This window comes from Engraulis encrasicolus, chromosome 16, assembly GCF_034702125.1.
Source record: "Engraulis encrasicolus isolate BLACKSEA-1 chromosome 16, IST_EnEncr_1.0, whole genome shotgun sequence".
NCBI lineage: Eukaryota > Metazoa > Chordata > Actinopteri > Clupeiformes > Engraulidae > Engraulis > Engraulis encrasicolus.
This window is the reverse complement of record NC_085872.1, coordinates 45781488-45804879: the sequence shown is the minus strand read 5'-3', so window position 1 is coordinate 45804879 and position 23392 is coordinate 45781488. Positions and strand designations below refer to the sequence as shown.

The window sequence follows — 23392 nt, the reverse complement described above, 5'->3', positions numbered from 1 at the left end:
TCATTAGCCTTGGAGAAACGCTAAATCCAATCTAGATTAGCCTACAATCATGCAACCCCGTGGTGATCAGTAAAGTTGATGAACATTTTGAACTAAAAACATCTTGTCCCAGATGCTGTGGGGCCAGTCAGTGCTGTGGTGTGCAGGACTGGATTAACCCACAGGCTAGATATAGCTGCAGCCTAGGGGCCCCACAGGCTAGATATTGCAGCCTAGGGCCCCCACCACAGGCTAGATATAGCTGCAGCCTAGGGGCCCCCACCACAGGCTAGATATGGCTGCAGCCTAGGGCCCCCACCACAGGCTAGATATGGCTGCAGCCTAGGGCCCCCTCCACAGGCTAGATATGGCTGCAGCCTAGGGCCCCCTCCACAGGCTAGATATGGCTGCAGCCTAGGGCCCCCACCACAGGCTAGATATAGCTGCAGCCTAGGGCCCCCACCACAGGCTAGATATAGCTGCAGCCTAGGGCCCCCACAGGCTAGATATTGCAGCCTAGGGCCCCCACAGGCTAGATATGGCTGCTGCCTAGGGGCCCCTACCACAGGCTAGATATGGCTGCTGCCTAGGGGCCCCTACCACAGGCTAGATATGGCTGCAGCCTAGGGCCTTCACCACAGGCTAGATATGGCTGCTGCCTAGGGGCCCCCACCACAGGTTAGATATGGCTGCTGCCTAGGGGCCCCCACCACAGGTTAGATATGTCTGCAGCTTAGGGCCCCCACCACAGGCTGGATATGGCTGCAGCCTAGGGGACCCCCACCTGCCAGGGGGGCCCTGATTGGCCAAAAGGGAATTGTGACAGGATGCAATTTTGAAATGTTCAAGTGTGGTGTTCAGTGCAGTTGGTTATCACGTATCCCTGGCTCGAAATTATGCATAGATTTGTCACAAAATTTGCCTTCCGGGGGTCCCACATCAACCTGTAACCGTGGGGCCCCAGGCAATCTTAATCCGGCCCTGGTAGAGTGCCTGTTCTATTGGCAATAGAGATAGACTTGGCTCAGGCTTAATAGCGTGCTAATTAGAGTTGTTTACTGTGCATGGACAATAGTAAGCCTAGATACAGTATGCCCTATCAAACCAAGCTGCCCCCCCCCTCATCATTTCTCCCTTAAAATCATTCATGATGCAGCACCTCGCTTCTGAAAAAAAAAGACTTTCAACCCTGCTGTGAAGAGATGAGCAGAACCACAAGATCCACCATCACACTAGCCTATAGCAGGGGAGAAGATCCACCATCACAGTAGCCTATAGCAGGGGAGAAGATCCACCATCACAGTAGCCTATAGCAGGGGAGAAGATCCACCATCACAGTAGCCTATAGCAGGGGAGAAGATCCACCATCACAGTAGCCTATAGCAGGGGAGAAGATCCACCATCACAGTAGCCTATAGCAGGGGAGAAGATCCACCATTACAGTAGCCTATAGCAGGGGAGATTGTAGCCACTAGATCCACCATTACATTAGCCTATAGCAGGGGAGAAGATCCACCATTACAGTAGCCTATAGCAGGGGAGAGTGTAGCCTCCCAAATCGGCGCACTGCCTGCTAGAGCTTGGTCTACCCAGCACCCTAAAAGTATTATGGATTTTAAGGCCTAGGAGTGGATGGATAGTAAGGAACCAGTCTTGTCTAGACTACAGTAATCATACTGTGCACACACTTGTGGTTTGAGCTGTGTAACATGTGGGTTCTGTTGTAAAGGTGACACAGGATATAGGCCGAGAGAGAGAGAGAGAGAGAGAGAGAGAGAGAGAGAGAGACCCTGCCACGACAAGTGAGGAAGTACAGACCTTAAATGTACACTGTGCAGGAAATGGTCAAAAAAAGTACTGCAACTATGCTGCTCATTGAAACTGGGCTGCCTATTGCCAAATTTGATCTTTACATGAAAGTTTACTAAGTAATAAACTAATATTGTCTAGTATGGCCCAAGCACATGTGACGGAGGTCATCTTGCACCTGTTCACCCCCCTCATGGATCGAACCTGCATCCTCGTCAATTAACGGTCCGGCAATGGAAGACACAGTACGATACCGCTGGGCCAAGAGACTAGTCTCTCGGCCCAATGGCACGAGACTGTATGAGGCTATCAGAGGGAGGTTTACCAACGTTCCACGCCAACTCTGTGCTAGTTAGCCTCCGTTACACACAGTCATTTTTTGCAGCTAAAATGTCTATTTCTGGAAATGGCGGACCATGGAGAAGATCCCCATTTTCATGTTCAAAAAAGTGCCATTTTCCCAGTCATAATGAATAGGCCTACTTAGAATATGATGGTGGTGGTAAGTATTCATGAAAAAGGTAACATGATTAGTGAATGGGTAGCATGAATTCTGGAAATAAACTAAAAATCTTAGAAAGTGGGTGCACCTTTAAAGTGATACNGTCCCATTTTTTGGAAATAATTATAATTATAATAATTATTTTACACCTCCCTTAAATAATAGGGTTTTACCGGTCTTCTGTACTTTCAACCGTTCTCTGGGTATGGCAGTGCAAATTTTACCTCCAAGCTAGCAGTTAACATTGAGTCCTATGAGACCAGCTCACGGCTAACTGGTCTCATAGGACTCAATGTTAACTGTTAGCTTGGAGGTAAAAGTTGCACTGCCGTAACTAGAAAAACGGTTGAAAGTACAGGAGAACGGTAAAACCCCATTATTTAACTCAAGGGGAGGTGTAAAAAAAAAAAAGCTTATTTCCAAAAATGAGACAGTACACCTTTAAGGGTCAGTCCCTGCTGCCATAGCTGCCTGCTGCCTGCCAGCCTCACGTCTCCATCGGCCAGCTTATGCAGCATTCTCAAAGGTCAGCTCCCAACGGGGGACAGGCACAGACGCGGCTACTGGGAAGTTTTACACTACTGTACTTGCCAAAGCAATAGCCTGCCTACGTTTGATTTATTTTATTTACTTGTCTAATAACATCACCAAAGTCAGTTGTATAACAGAGAGCAGGCTTCACTCCCAGTTCATTCATTACTTTGAGAAGAAATGAAAAGCACAGACATACACTTTTATACAAAAAACCTGCAAATAAAATGAAGAAAGAAAAGATAGCCTACATATATAAAGGCAATACGTATTTTAATTTAAAAAAAATAAAAAATAAAAAATAAAAAAGAGAGGCTGTGTATTAGGTGTGTGTACATGTGTTTACATGTGTGTGTAACCTAGAGGTGCGTACATGTTTGTTGGAGCTGTAAAACACATCTTATTCTGGCTCTTAAAGGTGTCTAAAGAGGGACATCCTCTAATGTGTACTGTATTACATTACATGATCTGTGGCCTTTCCACTGGCTACTGAGAGAGTGCTTTCGATGCAGCCAGGGCCGGATTAACGCACAGGCTAGAAACAGCAGCCTCGGGCCCCCAGCTGCCAGGGGCCCCACAGGCTAGATATGGCTGCAGCCTAGGGCCCCCACCTGCCAGGGGCCCCACAGGCTAGATATGGCTGCAGCCTAGGGCCCCCACCTGCCAGGGGCCCCCATAGAGAGGGCTAGACAGGCTAGATATGGCTGCAGCCTAGGGCCCCCACCTGCCAGGGGCCCCCATAGACAGGGCTAGATAGGCTAGATATGGAGGAAGTTTAGGGCCCCCATCTGCCCCCGATTGGCCAAAAGTGAAACATTGCAGTATATTGACAAGATATTGAGGGCACAGTAGGCTGTAGGCTAGGGCCCCCAGACCGTCTTAATCCGACACTGCCCTGGTTGCGTCTTATTTTTGTACCTCGTTGCCTGATCTAATCATAGTCTTCATACCGCTATTTTTAAACACAATGTTATGAAAATTACCCGTACATGTTCGCTCGCTATCTGTGGCTCCCAGACCCAAAGGTGCTGACAGGTTCCAGGACGGCCGCCCAGGGCAGAGCAGGGCAGGGAAGGGCAGGGGGCCCCAAACATCACCATGAAAGAGATTTTTTTTAAATTATTTTTTTGGCTTGGCTTTCATGCATTCACTTTTCAAAAATTGTTTTGAAATGTCATGTTTTTCACAGTTACAGTAAGCAAAAGCATCTGTTAGCACTGAAAGACAGTGTCATGTTGGACGTCTTTGACCCATTTACAACTGATTGGAGCTTCAATCTAAATCAGTGGTTCTTAATCTGTGGGCCGGGGCCCGCTGGTGGGCCCTGAAGGTATTCCAAGTGGGCCTCATAATCATTTTCTAATAATCAAAATCATATTTTTGTGCATGTTGCTGTTGATTATTTATTTGGGTTGTAATGTTTATTGGGTCAGAGGTGGGCCCTGAACATTTGTGAAAATGTCAAGTGGGGCCCCAAGCTGGAAAAGGTTGGGAACCCCTGGCCTAAATCCAACTTTTAAGTCATCATTCACTCCACAAGCTGTTGCAAGAGTTAACAACCGTAGAGTGGAGGAGACGTGCTGACACTATCGCCTTCTAATTAATACAGTTCTCAACTGGCTGCTGAATCCCACAGGAAACACACATGAATAAATAAAGCGAAGGGCAGCACTCTTCAGATTTTTCTTTGTTTATTCGCCTACAAAAGTTTTGAGCAGGGGTCCGATTCTCAATTCTTGTCGTTGCTAACCGTCTTAAGACCGTCTTAAGACAGTCTTACCGTTCCCTTGGATTCAGTGGTGAGCGTTGCTGTCGAGAGAGAGTTGAGCCGCTCTTATGAGGGACTTTGCTAACGACGACAGCAAACACGCTTTCGAGAAACGGACCCCAGAGACCTTCTTCAGCGTGTAATGGCGATTTGAATAAACAAAGGAAAGTTTTAAGAATGCTGTCCTTCATTTTATTCCTGCAAGTGTTAACAATCAACGGATCAACCCATCTACCAACCACACACACACACACACACACACACACACACACACACACACACACACACACACACATGTATGAGGACAAGACACAGTGGAGAGGGCTGGTTATATGTATATTACTGCGTTTTGTACACAAAGGGGAAACAACATAAACATGCAAGAGATTAAAAACATTAAGGCATCAGGAAACAATGAGTGTAAAATTCGGCACTACATACATGACATGTCACTTCCTCATGAAATACATGCACATCAGTAACAGGTTAAGGCACTGTGTGGTTCCCAAACTGGGGGTAGGGACCCCCCAAGGGGGTCGTGGTGGTACGTCAGGGGGGCTTGCGGACAGAAGGGACTGTTTACATGAATCATTGAATATATATATATATATTTTATAACATTTCCAGACATCGTTAATAACAATATTCACTTCAATGGTCAATACATGGATTTACTTTTCCTGTGGTTTACAATTAAGTTTAGCAGAAATACTGTATGTTTCTGTATTTGGAAAAAGGGAGGTGGTGGTGGGGGGTCGTGGAAATATTCTTAGGCGCAAAAGGGATTCCCAGAAAAAAAGTTTGGGAACCACTGTGGTCAAGGCACTGTTGCGGGGGGGCACACTGCCATGCAGAGGTAAAGTGCTGTAACTACATATTTTTGTCAAAAATTGAGTTTAGCCTGAAAATGGTCATCACACCTCCTTTATCTTGAGACAAAGCCGTATGGTCCAAATGTGTCCTGATTTTAGAGATATTACCATGTCACATTTGCAGTAACTGCAATACCCAACTTAACACCAAAGGCTCTGGAGGCCTTCCCTCAGTTTCAATGATGGCATACCAGTAGTTAGTTACTGCACTTTGCCTTTGTACTGGCCAATACAATGTGGAGCAAAGTGCAGCGAACACACATGGGCTTCCAACACAAACACAACAGGCTTGTACGAAATTCCGAATGGAAAGAATTTCAATTCAAAATAATGCCATAATACGAACACTAGGTGGTGCCATTACCTTGAATTTCTTTGAATTTAATCTACACCACCCATTGAAAGTACATAGAACACCACCACCTAGTGTTCGTATTATGGCATTACTTTGAATTGAAATTCTTTCCATTCGGAATTTCGTACAAGCCTGGCTTCCAACACAAACACAACAGGCTTGTACAAAATTCCGAATTGAATGAATTGAAATTCAAAGTAATGCCATAATACGCACACAAGGTGGTGTCATTACCTTGAATTTCTTTGAATTTAATCTACACCACCCATTGAGAGTACATAGAACACCACCACCACCTAGTGTGCATATTATGGCATTACTGTGAATTTCAATTCATTCAATTCGGAATTTCGTACAAGTCTGAAACACAACATCAGATCTTCTGACAAAGCCTTATGGTCCAAATCAAATGCGTCCCATTTCAGAGATATTGCCATGTCACATGTGCACTAACTGCGATATCCAAGCTAATACCAACTGGCTCTGGAGGCCTCTCCTCAGTTCCAGTGCAGTGGGAACGTACTGTAGTTACTGCACTTTGCCTCTGTAGTGGCCAGTACAGCACGTAGGACTGATGACACCCCCTGGTGGAGAACGGGTGTAAATGCCACAGCAGCGCTCTTATGTTGGGAGAGAGAGGAGAGAGAGAAGGGGAGAGAAGAGAGAGAAGAGAGAGAGAGAAGAGAGAGAAGAGAGAGAGAGAAGGGGAGAGAGGAGAGACAGAGAGGAGAGACAGAGAAGAGAGAGAGAAGGAGAGGGAGAGGAGAGAGAGGAGAGAGAGGGGAGAGAATGGTAGAGAGGAGAGAGAGAGAGCTACCTGGCTACCGGGTTACAGACAGGCCATCTTTGTAGTTCAATAATAGTGTTTTACAATGGGTTTCAATGGGAGCAAAGACTACAAAAGCGTGCCTGGTTACAGACAGGCGCGCTAATCTTGCGAAGCACAGCTTCTTCTACATCCAACAACACAAGCCCACTGTTAGAACTGCTGCAACAAATCTACCAGGAAATTGAAAAAAAATAATTCAAAACATCAATTTAAACGGCGACAACAGTCTCCCTAGTATAATAATATGTTACATTGACATGTTAAGAATGGAAACAATATTACAAATGTACCTGTACACACAATCAAGGGTTAACAATAAGTTGGCAGTACAGTCTTCTAATTGACCCGTTCAGAATCGACGTCCTTGCTGAATGCGTGCGCATCGTTGACTCGAACACACCAGGGAGGTTTTAAGGGTATTACGAGAGACTCCACTCTTCCGAGTGGTACTGCACTCTAGGGGCACCAACGGAGGAGTGCAGACTCCTTTCAGGATGAATGGGCTGTGCTCTGTCGCCGACAGGGGAACTGCAGGCATGGTTAAATATGGGCTGTATGTAAAACTGGCTGTGAACGCACATTAACAGACAGTGCAGACACCAAAGAGAGAAGACCTGCCGCCCTGAAGCGTGTATGTTGATTAAAAAAAATTGAGATTCCAAAAAGTACACTTCTTATGTTATTTTGACAGGGAAGAGGCTGTTCCAGAAGCATAGGAGATGTTTGTTGTTACAAGACATTGTACTACTGACTGGACTGAGGACATCATCAGGAATGCCCGTGTCTGTGGTACCCACTGCATATCTGAAGTTATAGTGACCATCTGTTCTCTTATTTTGGAAAAAACACCTGGCTAGTTTCATTACAAATGAACAGTGCATGGTCGATTCTGCTCCAACGATGCGTACGCAGCCAAATTATGTCATATCTGTTTACAAACACTAAACGTGTCAATAAGGAGACAAATGGGTCAAAGGTGCACTGTGTTGGATGGTGGCCAGAGTAGGTATTGCAACTATGCTGCTCATTGAAACTGTGCTGTCTGCTGCACATTTTCAGCTTTTCATCAACATTTACTAAATGATAAGCTAATATTCACTAGTATGACCAAAGTACAGTAAGCTTTGAAGCTACGAATGTCTATTGCTAGAAATTCCAAATTAAAAGGCAGATCACGGAGAAGATCCCCCCTTTTCATGTATGAAAAATGCAATTTTCCCAGTCATAAAGAATACTTACAATTAAATGGTGGTGGTAAGTATTTAAGTTTAAAAAAGAAACATTGGTGAATGGGCAGCATGATAAACTACTAAAAACATTACACAGTGCACCTTTAACAATGCATGAGCTGGCAGTACAGTCCTCTAATAAAGAGACAGCTGTAACATCCACAATCGGGATGGATGGCAATAAAAAATAAAAAATAAAAATATCACGTCTACAGACTGGAGAGTGCATGTCCCTTTGAGGAGTAAGGATTTTCTACCCAGTTCTTCTAGAATTCTAGAATTTTACTCCAACATTCTACAGATGCCATAGAACTCTGTGCAAAGTCCTTATGACATCATAATGGGAACTGTAGAATTTTTGCCAAAATTCTAATCACGTGTGATGTGATGCTACTCCTCAAATGGGTTATAAAAAGACCAGTCTTCTGCAGACATGGAGTACTGCTTCCCCGCCACAGGGAGGCACTGCTTCCCCGCTGCTTGGCTTGGGAATATGGCATGGTATGAGGGATGGCAGCGTGCTCATCCAGGCTCCATGCAGACACAGAGCACTGCTTCCCTGGTACAAGGAGTGCTGCTTCCCTGTGTCTTGGGAATATGGCATTTGTGTGTGTGTGTGTGTGTGTGTGTGTGTGTGTGTGTGTGTGTGTGTGTGTGTGTGTGTGTGTGTGTGTGTGTGTGTGTGTGTGTGTGTGTGTGTGTTTGTGTGTGTGTGTGTATTGGCAGCGTGTTCATCCAGGCCTCCCCGCCACAGAGAGGCGCTGCTGCTTCCCCGCTGCAATTTGCCATGGCATCATGGTATGAGGAATGGCAGTGTGTTCACCCAGGCTACCTGCACTCCTCACCTTCCTCATCTTCCTCATCATCCTCCTCCTCCTCCTCCAGGAACCGAAACTGTGTAGCCAAGGAGTGGGGCATGTGGGGGGCATGTTTTTTTTGGGGGGGGAGAGGGCAGCACTGTCTGGCATTGAGGAGTGGGGTGGGGGTTGGGGGTTCGAGTGCACGAGGGGCCCCATGCTAGGCACTCCCCTTCCTCCTCCTGTAAACGTGTAAACGTTAAAAATAGTGTGTGTGTGTGTGAGTGTGTGTGTACGGACAGGATACTGTGTCTTTGTGTATGCGAGTGTATGCGGATGTAGGACACTGTGTGTGTGTGTATGCAAAAGGCAAACATTTGCAACACTGAAAACAAATTGAGCAAAGCTGCTTTGAATTTGCGAGTTGCAGTTGAAATTAATTCACCAAAATCCCACATTGTCCTGTAGAGACGGTATAGCCTGGGTGGTATACAAGCGTGTGTGTGTGTGTGTGGGTGTGTGTGTGCGTGTGTGTATGTATATGAGTGTGTCAGGGCTTGACACTGGCACCGGAAAACCGACCAAAAGCTGGTAAAACTGGGCTGTGGCTGGTAACAAATTCAGTGTCATTTCTATAATATGACATATCAGCATAGCCTTCTGGACTTTGCCCCTTGTGTATCAATTGTTTGTATTTATGTTCAAGAAAAAGCTCAGTTACTCAGTCTATATTTTTTTAATTTCTTTCATATTTTATGTAGAAAGCTGTGCATTCATCTTCTTGCTTTTGCACGAATGTAACGATAAAAAAGAAAAATAAATGATATCAAATTTGTGGCAAGTAGAATAACTGAATGGCTAGTGACTTGGGGAAACTACAGTGCTAACCACAGAAGCCAGCCAGCCAAAAAGTTAATGTCAGGCCCTGGTGTGTGTGTGTGTGTGTGTGTGTGTGTGTGTGTGTGTGTGTGTGTGTGTGTGTGTGTGTGTGTGTGTGTGTGTGTGTGTGTGTGTGTGTGTGTGTGTGTTTTTCAATGGTACTGGACGGCTGACCATGCACTACTGTGTGTGTGTGTGTGTGTGTGTGTGTGTGTGTGTGTGTGTGTGTGTGTGTGTGTGTGTGTGTGTGTGTGTGTGTGTGTGTGTGTGTGTGTGTTGTTGCTTAGCAGCAGCGTCGTGTGGAGGGGGCGGCTTGGCGCGTCAGCTTGAAGGACTCGTCACTGTCACCTTCCGGGTTGTCAAGAGGAGGAATCTGGCGACCTACACACACACACACACACACACACACACACACACACACACACACACACACAAACACACACACACACACACACACACACACACACACACACACACACACACACACACACACACACACACACACACACACACACACACACACACACACAGAGAGTAAGAAAACCACACTGGTTAAAAAAAAAACAATAAAATAAGTGGAAGTGGCTCATTCACTATAGAACTGAATACACACACACACACACACACACACACACACACACACACACACACACACACACACACACACACACACACACACACACACACACACACACACACACACACACACACACACACACACACACACAAACAGCTGCTGTGAGTCAGCATGCAGTGGACTACCAGCACACACACACACATAGACTCGTGCATTGAGGGAGATGGAGACTGGGAGTTGTGGAATCATACAGCCGGAAGCAGGGCCGGGTTTAAGATTCACAGGCACACAGCCTTCACCAGTGGTTCTCAAACTTTTTCCATCATTCCCCCCTTCAGAGGGTCTGAATGCTTCCGAGCCCCCCCAGTAACAGCAGTAGCCTACTCCCGCAGACTGATTTTGTGATCGCTGCGCAAAATCAAAGGAAAGGTGACTGGTGAGATTAAACAAAGAGAGAAACAAATCTGATGTCCCACGCCCCCCCCCTGAGATGCCTCCGCGCCCCCCCAGGGGGGCTTACGCCCCACTTTGAGAATCACTGGCCTTCACTAACAGGGGCCCTAGCCGTCAGTACCAAGGGGCCCCAGAAAGGGGGTCCCCAGCCTTCACAAACAGACAAAAAAGTAACAGACCTGCGGTTGCAGGCGTATAAACGTTCGACCGTGCGGTTAAACGTGCAGGCGTATAAACGTGCAGGCGTACACACGTGCGGTTTCAGTCGTATACACGTGCAGTTTCAGTCGTATACACGTGCGGTTGTATAAACGTGAGGTTTCTGGTGTATAAACGTGCGGGCAGCCGTATACACGTGCAGTCGTATAAACATGCAGCCGTATACACTTGCAGGTGTATATACGTGCGGTTGTGTAAACGTGAGGTTTCTGGCGTATACACGTGCAGTCGTATAAACGTGCAGGCAGTCGTATAAACGTGCGGGCAGGCGTACACATGTGCAGGCAAGCGCACACACGTGCGGGCAGCCGTATACACGTGCAGTCGTATAAATGTGTTGGCAGGTGTATGCACGTGGAGGCGTATAAACGTGCGGGCGTGCGGCTTGGGTATCTGGCTAAGGCGTAGGGTGACCAGATGAGGTTTGCTGAAATTCGGGACGCTTTTCTTTGGGGGGGAGGGCAGGTTAATTTGTTGAAAATTAACCTGGCCATAAAAGCGATGCAATTCAGACCTTTCAATTTATAGCTTCACATATCCTAATAACAAGCCCTGACAACATGATTGATTGAAAGGCAGGAAATAAATTGATTATTACAGTAGCCTACTTTTTAAAATTCTTTTCCCCACAGTTGCGATGCCTGCATTGTTTTTCCCCTCAATGGCGTATCAACCTCGCAGCTGCTGTTGACCTCTCATTTTCTCCAATGTGTTCTAACGCTTTCTACTTGCATAGATGCTTTGGCATCTGAGCTGCGAGGTTGTTGTACACTTGAACACCAAATGGATTAGCTTGCCGTCACTGCAAGTTAGCTTGTCAGTGCACTCGCTCGCCTAAATTGCAACGTCAAAAAATAAACAATATTACGAGGATGAACGCTGAGAGAACGACAGATAGATCCCCTCAACATTCCTTCCTCTACCTACACCGTCGCTTCTGTATTTTACTCGAATGGTGGGCTCTTCATCTGCCATGTCGCTACTGTCGTTTTGTCAATGAAAGTGAAAATTCACGCCGGTCATTGCTCGCGCTTACTGTTCCAATCGAATGGAATTAGAATGTCAGAAAGATAAAATAGATACATTGCTGGGGGGCGGCACGCAGCCACTTCACACATTTTGGGCTGCGCAAGTACACAGTAAAAAAAGAACTGTTGTTTTTACGGTAAATTGCTGGCAGCAGTGGTTGCCAAAGTCTACCTTTAAACAAATAACGGTATATTTCCTTTTTACATTTTACGGTAAGATTATGGCAGCAGTGGTTGCCAAAGCCTACCGTTAAATAAATAACGATATTATTTTTTTTTTACATTTTACGGTAAAATTATGGCAGCAGTGGTTGCCAAAACAGATTGGACAGATTATATTCAGGTGAGTTCAATTATAGAGTTACAATCAGACAAACAAGCTAGTTAGCAAGCCACCATGCAGCCACCCTTACAACGTGACCTGCTAGCCGGGCCGGCCAGGTGAGGGCAGGCCAGCAGCCGGCCAGCCGGCCTTACAGCCAGCCAGCCAGCTAGCTAGCTAGCAACCAGTGAGCAGTACAATGCAACAGTCCCTGTTTAAATACATGTTCAAGTGAACCATGTGACCCGAGTGATGAAGCATTTCGCAGGTGCTGGCAGTAAGTTAATCATTGCATGACAGCCCTCAGCACTCAGTTGNGGTCAGGAATTGATTGATAGATTGATTTGGATGGGGTAGAATGACAGTTTCAAATAGACTGGGCTACTTCTAAGAGCTCAAGGGATTACTGTCCCAGGTAGACTTTTTCAGATTATACTAGCCTATAGGTATATTTTACACATTAAATGAGGCTAAACTGTAGGCTGTTACCGGAGAAATAATAAGTTACAGTGAATTACTGCAAAATGTGCAAACTGTTGCCATTTGCAGTCCTTAACTGTTGCACAGTTTATTCAGTTGCCAGCTTCATTGTTGTCAAATCTACAAACCCCAACTCCGATGAAGTTGGGACGTTTGGTAAACAGTGAATAAAATCAAAATGCTATCATTTTCAAAACATTCAATCTATTCATTAGATGGAGAATAGTGAAAAGACAACATATTAAGTGTTAAAACTGAGAAAAAATATTGTTTTGGGGGACATATGTACTCATTTCTAATTTGATAAATCCAACACGTCTCAAAAGAGTTGGGACGGGGACAATAAATGGCAGCAAATGTCGAGGAAGACTAAAAACAAAACAAAAGACAACACTTAACAGTTAAATACATTAACCGATGAGATGATTTTATATAAAAACAGTGTTAATTCCTATCTTGGACATGATTTCACCAGCTTAAATGGTGGGTGTATTCCTTGTCATGTTTTGCAATGTTTTCCTTTCTGTAGTGCTTACAGAGTGACAGGTCTTGACCAAAAACCCACCATTTTATCACCTGCTGGTCCTTATGATGGAGCCAAACTGTTAAAACATAGTAGAGAATGCAATTTGACCTTACTATGTGGCAGTAATCGAAGATCTCCCTTCAAAATATAATGCACGAGTGGCTTTTCATGCTGTTTAAAACCCATTTATACCATTCAGCACTGTATTTAACTCTACAGATGAGTGAGAACATCTTAACCAATGCACTACTGCACCCGCATGCCATCATGGAGGCTGACTTTTGAAGCTAGCACTAACACAAGTTGGATGGTCCATTTTTACTGTAGCACAGGATGTGCAATGCTCTATTATTGTCAAAAAGAATGGACCTCTACAACTTCTGCTGACTTCTGTAAGCAAAGGACAGTTTCCCATGTCTTCTGGGTCTATTTCAAGTGAGCTCAGGTGCTTAGGAGAATGTTACACCCCTGTATCATTTTCATGCATTAAGCATTCTTAATATGGTAAATTTTCAATAGCTCTAGCACTCCAGGAATTAGAGTGAGACTACAGCCAATATATATTTCATGATGTCATGAACCTATACAATGATTTTATTAACAAAAATATGTCTTATATACACTCAATCGTGGTAAATCAAAGGGAATTCAAAAATGTATGTAATAACTATGGTAATTATTCCCTTTGCATCTTTAATTCTGAGTGACTCAGCCTCTCTGTGATGATCTTATACCTGGACACCTATATTGTCCGTCAGTACAATTCATTTTGAAATGTTCTTCTTTGTTGTTTTATCTTATTTGGATGTTTACTAAATTTCACTGATCCCCGTCCCAACTCTTTTGAGACGTGTTGGATTTATCAAATTAGAAATGAGTACATATGTCCCCCAAAACAATATTTTTTCTCGGTTTTAACACTTAATATGTTGTCTTTTCACTATTCTCCATCTAATGAATAGATTGAATGTTTTGAAAATGATAGCATTTTGATTTTATTCACTGTTTACCAAACGTCCCAACTTCATCGGAGTTGGGGTTTGTACAACGTGGAGCCAAGCAGACAGGCAATATGTTTTCTGTGGAGTAATTAATATTCAATTCATTATAACCTCCATTGCTTTCTGTTGGGTAGGAGGAATGCAAAAAAAGATATTCTGAATTTTGAAGAGGTTTACTGTGTCAATTTGCCTCTCAATTGAAAACTCTGATGGCAAAGCCTCAATTTGCCTCTCAATCGAAAACTCTGATGGCAAAGCCTCAAAGTCCAATAAGGGAAAAAATTATTGCGGTGGAGAATTTTTCGCAGGATGAACTACAACACACGCAGGGTTGTACTCTAATACTCATTGATGGCTACTAATCAAATAGCGTGTTGACATCAAACTCTGCCTGTTACAACCAGCCTATCAGTGGTTTGACAAGTTACACCTGGAACAAGTGCAATCACAAGAGATCTATTGGACTAAAAGAGGACAAAAAGCCTAACATGACCAGAAAGAGCACCTACTTTTTGTAGTATACACAATGTGAAGAAAAGCAGAACAGAGTATTTGTCTGTTGGTTCACAATTTGGTTCACTAACAGAGGATTGAGTTTGGTTCACTTATAGGGGACTCAACAAAAATGGCTGCTCATGTTGCCAAAACATTTGAAAATTGGGGAGGCATGTTTTTCATAACTCTCAAGGGAGTTAAACATTAACTCTCTAGCTCTCTTAGCTCAACAACTCGGATCCAGAGGAGTCAAATAACACTCTGTAGTGTTGCTGCAACTCTTGATGTTTAGATTTTGGCTGAACACCAGTCTAACTCTGATCAATCGAACTCTGGCAAATTTGCTGTGTACATATGTGTACACCAGTGAAAAATAAAGTCATGTACCGTTTCTTGACTACTTCATCTTCACTTAACGGTATTTTCCAATATTTTCTTTTCAGTGAACAGTTCAGTATTTTCTACATATTGACACCAGTGAAAAATAAAGTTATGTACCGTTTCTTGACTACTTCATCTCACTTAACGGTATTTTCCAATATCTTCGTTTACAGAGAACAGTCCAGTATTTTCTACATATGACACCTGTCAAAAATAAAGTTACTGACTGTTGCAATTTGACAGTTTTTTGCCGTAATTTCAACAGGCATTTTTTACAGTGTAGGCTCTCGGGGGCACAGGCGGCAGTAGCAAATAGTGATGTGTACCTGGTTAATACGTTGTTATTAGGTAAGTCTAAATTTCGGGACATGCACAGTCAGATTCGGGATTTGGGACAAAAGCTTAGAATTCGGGGCTGCCTCGAATATTTCGGGACATCTGATCACCCTACTAAGGCGTGCGGGCGTGCGGGTGGGCGGTTGGGGAATCTGGCGGAGGTATAAACGTGCGGTTTGGAATCTGGCGGAGGTATAAACGTGCGGTTTGGAATCTGGCGGAGGCGTGCGGGTGGGCGGTTGGGGAATCTGGCGGAGGTATAAACGTGCGGTTTGGAATCTGGCGGAGGCGTGCGGGCGTGCAGTTTGAGAATCTGGCGGAGGCGTGCGGGCGTGCAGTTTGAGAATCTGGCGGAGGCGTGCAGTTTGAGAATCTGGCGGAGGCGTGCGGGCGTGCAGTTTGAGAATCTGGCGGAGGCCTCACTGTGTTGGGTGTGTTCCGGGAGGGCGAGAGACTCACTGATCTTCTGGAAGAGTTCCTCCACGTTGACGGCGTTGCGGGCGCTCGTCTCGATGAAGATTGCCGCGATAGACTCCGCAAAGTCCTTCGCCTCCTTCATGGGCACCTCCCTACACAACACACACACACAAACACACACACGCACGCACACACACGCACACACACATGCACGCACACACACGCACACACACTGTCAAAAAAAAAAACACACACACACACACACACACACGCATGCACACACGCATGCACACACACAATGTCAAACACGCAAACACACACTGGTGTGCATAGATAGATATTAGATCAGGGGTGTCAAACATACGGGTTCCATCCGGTCCGGATGTTAAAAAAAAATAAAAAATAATATATATATTTTTTTTAAATGAAATAACCGAAATGCGCAATTACGGCCCTCGGGGCAAAATCGAAACCTGCATGACATTAACCCAATGGTAACTATGTTACACTGTATATATGTAGTAAAGTGCACATCACACTTCTATTATAAATAGTGAATTTGTACTGTAACAGGTATTTCATAAAGCTCATATATTATAGACCTCATATATAGAGATAAAATGTTAATACTTCTTATTCGTATTGTATTGGTATTGGTTGTAATTAAATAATAAATATAATAGGATTTGTATTGGTTCCTATTAAGCTCAAACTGGAAACGGGATGTTAGAATGCGTGAAAATGCAGGAAATTACATATAAGAAATTCAAAATTTCCCAGACCCCCTGACAAAATGAACTGTCCCATATTTTATTAATTGACGGTTGCCAATGAATGAATGAAGTCAAGGAAATTTTGCATAGGATTATCAGTATTGCATTGCTTTCTACATATTCAACACACTTAAAACGTGATAGTACTGAACACTAATCCTCTGCTTTACGTTTTTTTTTTTTTTTTTGCGATGATGTTACTAATGCGGCCCGCTTGAGGTCCACATGGGTTGTATGCGGCCCCCGGACCAAAATGAGTTTGACACCCCTGTATTAGATGGTGCCAGAGCACCAGTGCCTTTGCCTTGGACAAAAAAATGCTCTTTTGGAAGTTCTGTGTTTTTTTCTTTTTTTCTCTTTCAATGTAGGGCCCATGTCGCCATAATCATTAAGAAATGATTGTCAATTAAAAGTGACGGCACTCATGGTTTCAAGACAGATGAGCAGACCAAGGATATGGATCACTGGAACCGTGTCCAAGACCAAGATAAACTAATTTGCTTTAGATGGTGTAGTGGGGATGCATGAATGCCGTCAACATTGGAAAGCTGAATTTCACAAAAAGACACATGCATGTCAACATGCACTGTGACTACTGAAGCAAATCATGATACTCTCCATAGGATTTCATTCAAATCCCACACACATCTATTTTGGACAGGTGCAGACTTAAAAATTTAAAAGTTCAATGTAAGGCAAGGATGAAATGCACACAGATGACGTCCCTTTTAATCCCTTTTCATATCGAGACCCCTTCTCAGCCACTCTTGCAGGATTTTAACGTGGGATGTACTCACTTGTGTCAAACATTGTCAAACGTTAATGGCTGTATTTTGATTTTTTGTGAGTAAACAACAAATTTAAGCGGTTGTTAACAGGTCACTAATTATTGTTTCGAAGTGAAATTTCTTTAATGTTGTCCTATGAAAAGATATAGTTACAAATCTGCAAATGTGTGAGGGGTGTACTCTCTTCTGTGGCATACATACTGTAAGTGTGCTGTCTGTCTATGCGCTGCCTGCACCCCCCCCCCCCCCCCCCCACCTTAACCCCTTAGCACAGCACCTATGTTATAACGTTACTGTCATCACAATTGCTATGTCTATGTCTCTGATACTTAAGGCTCTCGGCACTGTCATAGCAATGTTGTTATGATGTAGTTGAGTATTTTCAGCAAATAGTGATTAGTCCCGCCGGCGACCCCATCTGCAGTAGGAGGCTGCCATCTTAACAGCCATTATGAGACGTGGCTACTGAACTACAAAAATGGCCGCCGTACCGTATGTCTCCCAGGTCGTTCTTGTTGCCCGCTATCGCCACGACGATGTTCTCCGGGCCATGCTCCTTCAGCTCCTTAACCCATTTCTTTAACGTCTGGAACGAGTCCTGCACACACACACACACACACACACACACACACACATACACACACACACACACACACACACACACACATACACGCACACACACACACATACACGCACACACACACACACACGCACGGATGTACGCATGGACACACACACACACACACACACACACACACACACACACACACACACACACACACACACACACACACACACACACACGTACATGTACACGTACACACACACACACCAAAAAATAAACAGGAGGAAAGAGCTCATCAATTTAAGTTTTGAAAAACAAGAGAACTTGAACAGGAATATGTGGGGCATGGCGTCTGTTTTGAGGGTGAAAATTGTGTTCATGCCAGGAAGAGGTGCAGGACAAAGGTTGACTGAAAGTTTGCAGTCCGAGTCTGAACTCTCCTGTTGTCTTTGGTGTTTTATTTCATGGCAGGATTGTGTGTCTTCATCACAATAAAACATCAAATAAAACAGGATTTGAAGTGTGCAGGAAGTATGTTTGAGACAACAAATACTGGAGGAGTACTAAAGTCTTTCCAGCCAAACAATGCAACAGTAGCCACATGAAGGACAACTCTTCACGTCTTCCTAGCCACACACGCCAAAACAACAAAATCTCTTCACTTCCACAAAAACATGCGCCGATGCACTGAAACAAAGTATCCAGCACAGACAGATCAGATTCTATTCTACGTTCTACATTCCATGTCAAGTGTTCTTGAGCAGGGATTCTCAAACAATGGGTCCCGTGGCCCCCTGGTGGGCCCTGGTGGTATGCATGAGTGGGCCTTGAAATCATTTTATTAAAAAAAAGAATAATATTTGCGCGTGCATGTTGCTGTTGACTATTTATTTGAGTTGTATAGTTTATAGGGTCAGAGGTGGGCCCTGAACCCTTGTGAACATTTTAAGTTGGGCCCAAAGTTGGAAAATATTGAGGAAGGAATGGATTCTATGCTCTACAGCCCATGTAAAACATTCCAGAATGTAGAGGAATTAATGTACGTAACTCACCAACATTCCAGAATGTAGAGGAAGGAATGTACGTAACTCACCAACATTCTAGAATCTAGAGGAACGAATGGAACTCTAAAAGATTATAGAATGTAGAGGAAGGAATGGAACTCACCAGTTTTGTGATGTCATAAACGATGACGGCTGCGGCAGATCCCCTGTAGTACATGGGGGCCAGGGAGTGGAACTGCAACACACACACACACACACACACACACACACACACACACACACACACACACACACACACACACACACACACACACACACACACACACACACACACACACACACACAGTGCTTAGTCAGTGAGGGGAACTGCAAATCAACAGAGAAGTTTACTTAAAAAAAAAGAAATATTAACGACATGCACACAGATGTGCATGTCCCTGTGTGTGTGTGTGTGTGTGTGTGTGTGTGTGTGTGTGTGTGTGTGTTTGCATATCTGATAACATCACTGACTGGGAAGTGAACCTAGCGCACCACCATCCACACCTCTTTCATGTTACTGGGTTATAAACTCTGTGTGTGTGTGTGTGTGTGTGTGTGTGTGTGTGTGTGTGTGTGTGTGTGATTTGGGTTGACTGACACATTTTCACTTCTATGTCACTGTAGTGCTGTGACATCCTGCGGCTGGCTAGGGTAGGGGGCGGCTGACCTCCAGCGCTGGTCCATAATCATTTCTCAATACTAAAGGGGGCGTTGGTAGGATCATGATGAAGTCAAGGGGGCATTGGGAGGCTTATGATGAGGTCCAGGGGGTGTTTGTTCAAAAAAGGTTGAGAACCAGTGTTCTAGAACATGGGCCCACCACAGGTGTGATTCCACTGTGAGAAGCCTGCAGTGTTGCATACTCCAACAGGTTACAACAAGCTGATCAGCTGGCTATGCACAGGGTCGTAGAAGAGCTGATGACAGCACGGTTCCCATAAAAAATGAAAGCAGTCACCTTCAACCAGGAATACTCTGCTCCTATTTTGTGTGTGTGTGTTGCACAGGCAGCCTCTGATTGTGATTGGTTGGGTCTCTCTGTGCTCTGATTGTGATTGGTTGGGTCTCTCTGTGCTCTGGTTGTGATTGGCTGGGTCTCTCTATGCTCCGCCTCTTCCTCCATCCTGCACCTTCCAGTGGCACTACACTTCATGATGTCACCATATACAGTGCCATTCGTATGTTTTTGCCCCCCTACAGATTTTTTACTTTTTTGCACATTTGACACACTAAACATTATGATATATTTTACATCCTCTTCTCCTGTTCCCTCTGAGTGAACTACACCCCACCCACCCCACCCCCCACTACAGCACACTACACCCCCCCCCTTTACCACAGCTTCCTCCATTGCAGTATGGTCACAACTTTCTTTCATGCGAATCTGAACCATAACTCAGACCAACACACAGACCTTAAGATACTTTATAAGCCAGACTCCCACACTAACCGCCCAAACCCAAACCAAAACTCCTACAGTGACCCAGGCTACACACTAACCCAAACCAACACTACAACATTACATTACATTACATTACACTTATGTAGCTGACACTTTTATGCAAAGCAACTTACAGATATTTTTTAAGTACAGGGTATTGGTTACTGTCTCTAGAGCAGTGTGGAGTTAGGTGCCTTGCGCCAAGGCACCTCGGCCATGGAGTGAGATAGGGAGTGAAAGGGTGGGATTCGAACCTGCAACCCTCTGATCTAAAGCTGTACACTAACCCAAGCTACACACTACTCCAGACCAATAGCAACTCCATAACACCAAAGAGCCAGGCTCATCACACTGGAGTAGCTCTGGTGTAGCGGTCAGAGCCCCAGTTTACTACCCCAGAAGGTCTGGGTTCAAGTCCCAGTTTACTACCCCAGAAGGTCTGGGTTCGAGTCCCAGTTTACTACCCCAGAAGGTCTGGGTTCGAGTCCCAGTTTACTACCCCAGAAGGTCTGGGTTCAAGTCCCAGTTTACTACCCCAGAAGGTCTGGGTTCGAGTCCCAGCTGGGCAACTCTACCCCCCTTCGCTACATTCAGATCAATACTGACACAGCTACTCCAACTCCCTCACTAACCACAGTTACACACACACACACACACACACACACACACACACACACACACACACGTTACACACTACCCTCAAGGCACCTGACAGGAACACATATACACACACTCACACACACACGGACATGAACACACATATAAACACTACCCTATGTTACACACTAACCCCCAAGGCTGCTGACAGGAAGTGATGTCATAGCCAGGAAAGGGGAGGCGGCCGAACACTTTGGCCCCTTGACCCACAGGCAGCCGGCTGCTGACGCATGTGTCACTCTCACATGAACACACACACACACACACACACACACACACACACACACACACTTAGACACAAACACACACACATAGACAAGCAAACTGAGACACACACATACACACACAGACAGACATGCAAACTGAGACACGCACACACACGTCACTCGCAAACTTAGACACACACACGTCACTCGCAATCTTAGACACACACACACACACACACACACACACACACACGCACGTAGATGCACGTGTGGGCGGACACATGCATACACACAGACAGCAAGCTCAAGCTCAATATGCACAGCAGTAGTGCTGCTATGCTCGCTCGGTAAACTCACACATACATACTCACACATACATACACATACACACACACACACACACACACACACACACACACACACACACACACACACACAGGCATAGGCACAGCTTGGTCCCATCCACATAACCGTATGCCTTCATACACACACAACCAAACCAAATGGCCAAAGCACACACAGCCATAACCAAACCAACTTGGAATGTTCACAAATGGCCAAAACACACACACACACACACACACACACACACACACACACACACACACACACACACACACACACACACACACACACACACACACACACACACACACACAACCAAAACAAATGGCCAAAACACGCACACACACAGATACACACACACAGACACACACACACACACACACACACACACACACACACACACACACACACACACACACACACACACACACACACACACACACACACACACACACACACACAACCAAACCAAATAGCCTAAACACAGAAACACCATACCACTAATATACACTAATAAATACACTGAATATAAAAAAACAATAACACAATTAACGTTATAAATTACGCATTTCCATAATGCGATCATGTAGCGATCAGATGTAGCGATGTAGCTACGCCATAATTCCATAATTGTACCACCAGTGGCACGCTGTAATAGTCATTGAAATGTTAATTACTGTAGTATTACTCTACTATGACAGACCACAGGGCCTTTAGTAATGCACTACGGTCATTGCCATTCTGGTAACAGCTAATTTATAACGCTGTGTCTCAACAGGTTAACCCACAGATGCCTAACGCACCTGCATAAAAGGCTTCTGAATGCCTAAGCCCTTTTGAAGAAAACTTGCCCTCAGCCTATAATATCCTTAATATCTTAGCCTCTGAAGCATATAGAAATATGCAGTAAGTTGCAATTAAACGCTAAGACCCTCATCTTGCATTAGAATGTGTTCATTCAGCTCTAACATACCAAGATTTACTAATAAAATTGTCTTAAATCTCATGAGCCTGAATGTTGCATCATGCAGCTCCAGGCGCCAGGGCCAATGTTGCGCAACGCAACATCCAGCATCAATGGGTTAAACAAAGGCAACATCCAGCATCAATGGGTTAAACAAAGGCAACAGATATCAATAACAGGCAACAGATATCAATAACAGGCAACAGATATCAATAACAGGGGCTCCCAACCTTTTGCAACTTGGAATCTTCACTAAAGCTCGGCGCCCACATCTGACCCAACAAACAATAAAACTAGAATAAATCAGCAGCAAGACACACAATAATATGATTTTCTCTAGGTCGTCCTCATCCATAATATGATTTTCTCTAGATCGTCCTCATCAATAATATGATTTTCTCTAGGTCGTCCTCATCAATAATATGATTTTCTCTAGATCGTCCTCATCAATAATATGATTTTCTCTAGGTCGTCCTCATCAATAATATGATTTTCTCTAGATCGTCCTCATCAATAATATGATTTTCTCTAGGTCGTCCTCATCAATAATATGATTTTCTCTAGGTCGTCCTCATCAATAATATGATTTTCTCTAGGTCGTCCTCATCAATAATATGATTTTCTCTAGGTCGTCCTCATCAATAATATGATTTTCTCTAGATCGTCCTCATCAATAATATGATTTTCTCTAGGTCGTCCTCATCAATAATATGATTTTCTCTAGGTCGTCCTCATCAATAATATGATTTTCTCTAGATCGTCCTCATCAATAATATGATTTTCTCTAGATCGTCCTCATCAGTAATATGATTTTCTCTAGGTCGT

General features: G+C 44.4%; 1 protein-coding gene across 2 annotated transcripts in view; it reads right to left on the bottom strand.

The window, feature by feature from the left end:
• Positions 1 to 9054: 9054 nt before the first annotated feature.
• Positions 9055 to 23392, bottom strand: part of rab31 (RAB31, member RAS oncogene family) — a 27218-nt gene continuing 12880 nt past the window's right edge. Inside the window, exons 4-7 of one of the 2 annotated variants that reach the window (XM_063219756.1) lie at positions 19079 to 19150; positions 17838 to 17944; positions 15792 to 15937; positions 9055 to 9931 (exon numbers count right to left, since the gene is read on the bottom strand). In XM_063219756.1, the coding sequence (XP_063075826.1) occupies positions 9834 to 9931; positions 15792 to 15937; positions 17838 to 17944; positions 19079 to 19150 (423 nt within the window). In that variant the 3' untranslated portion in view covers positions 9055 to 9833. The remainder of the gene's footprint in view (positions 9932 to 15791; positions 15938 to 17837; positions 17945 to 19078; positions 19151 to 23392) is intronic. The other variant, XM_063219757.1, reaches the window with a different exon arrangement.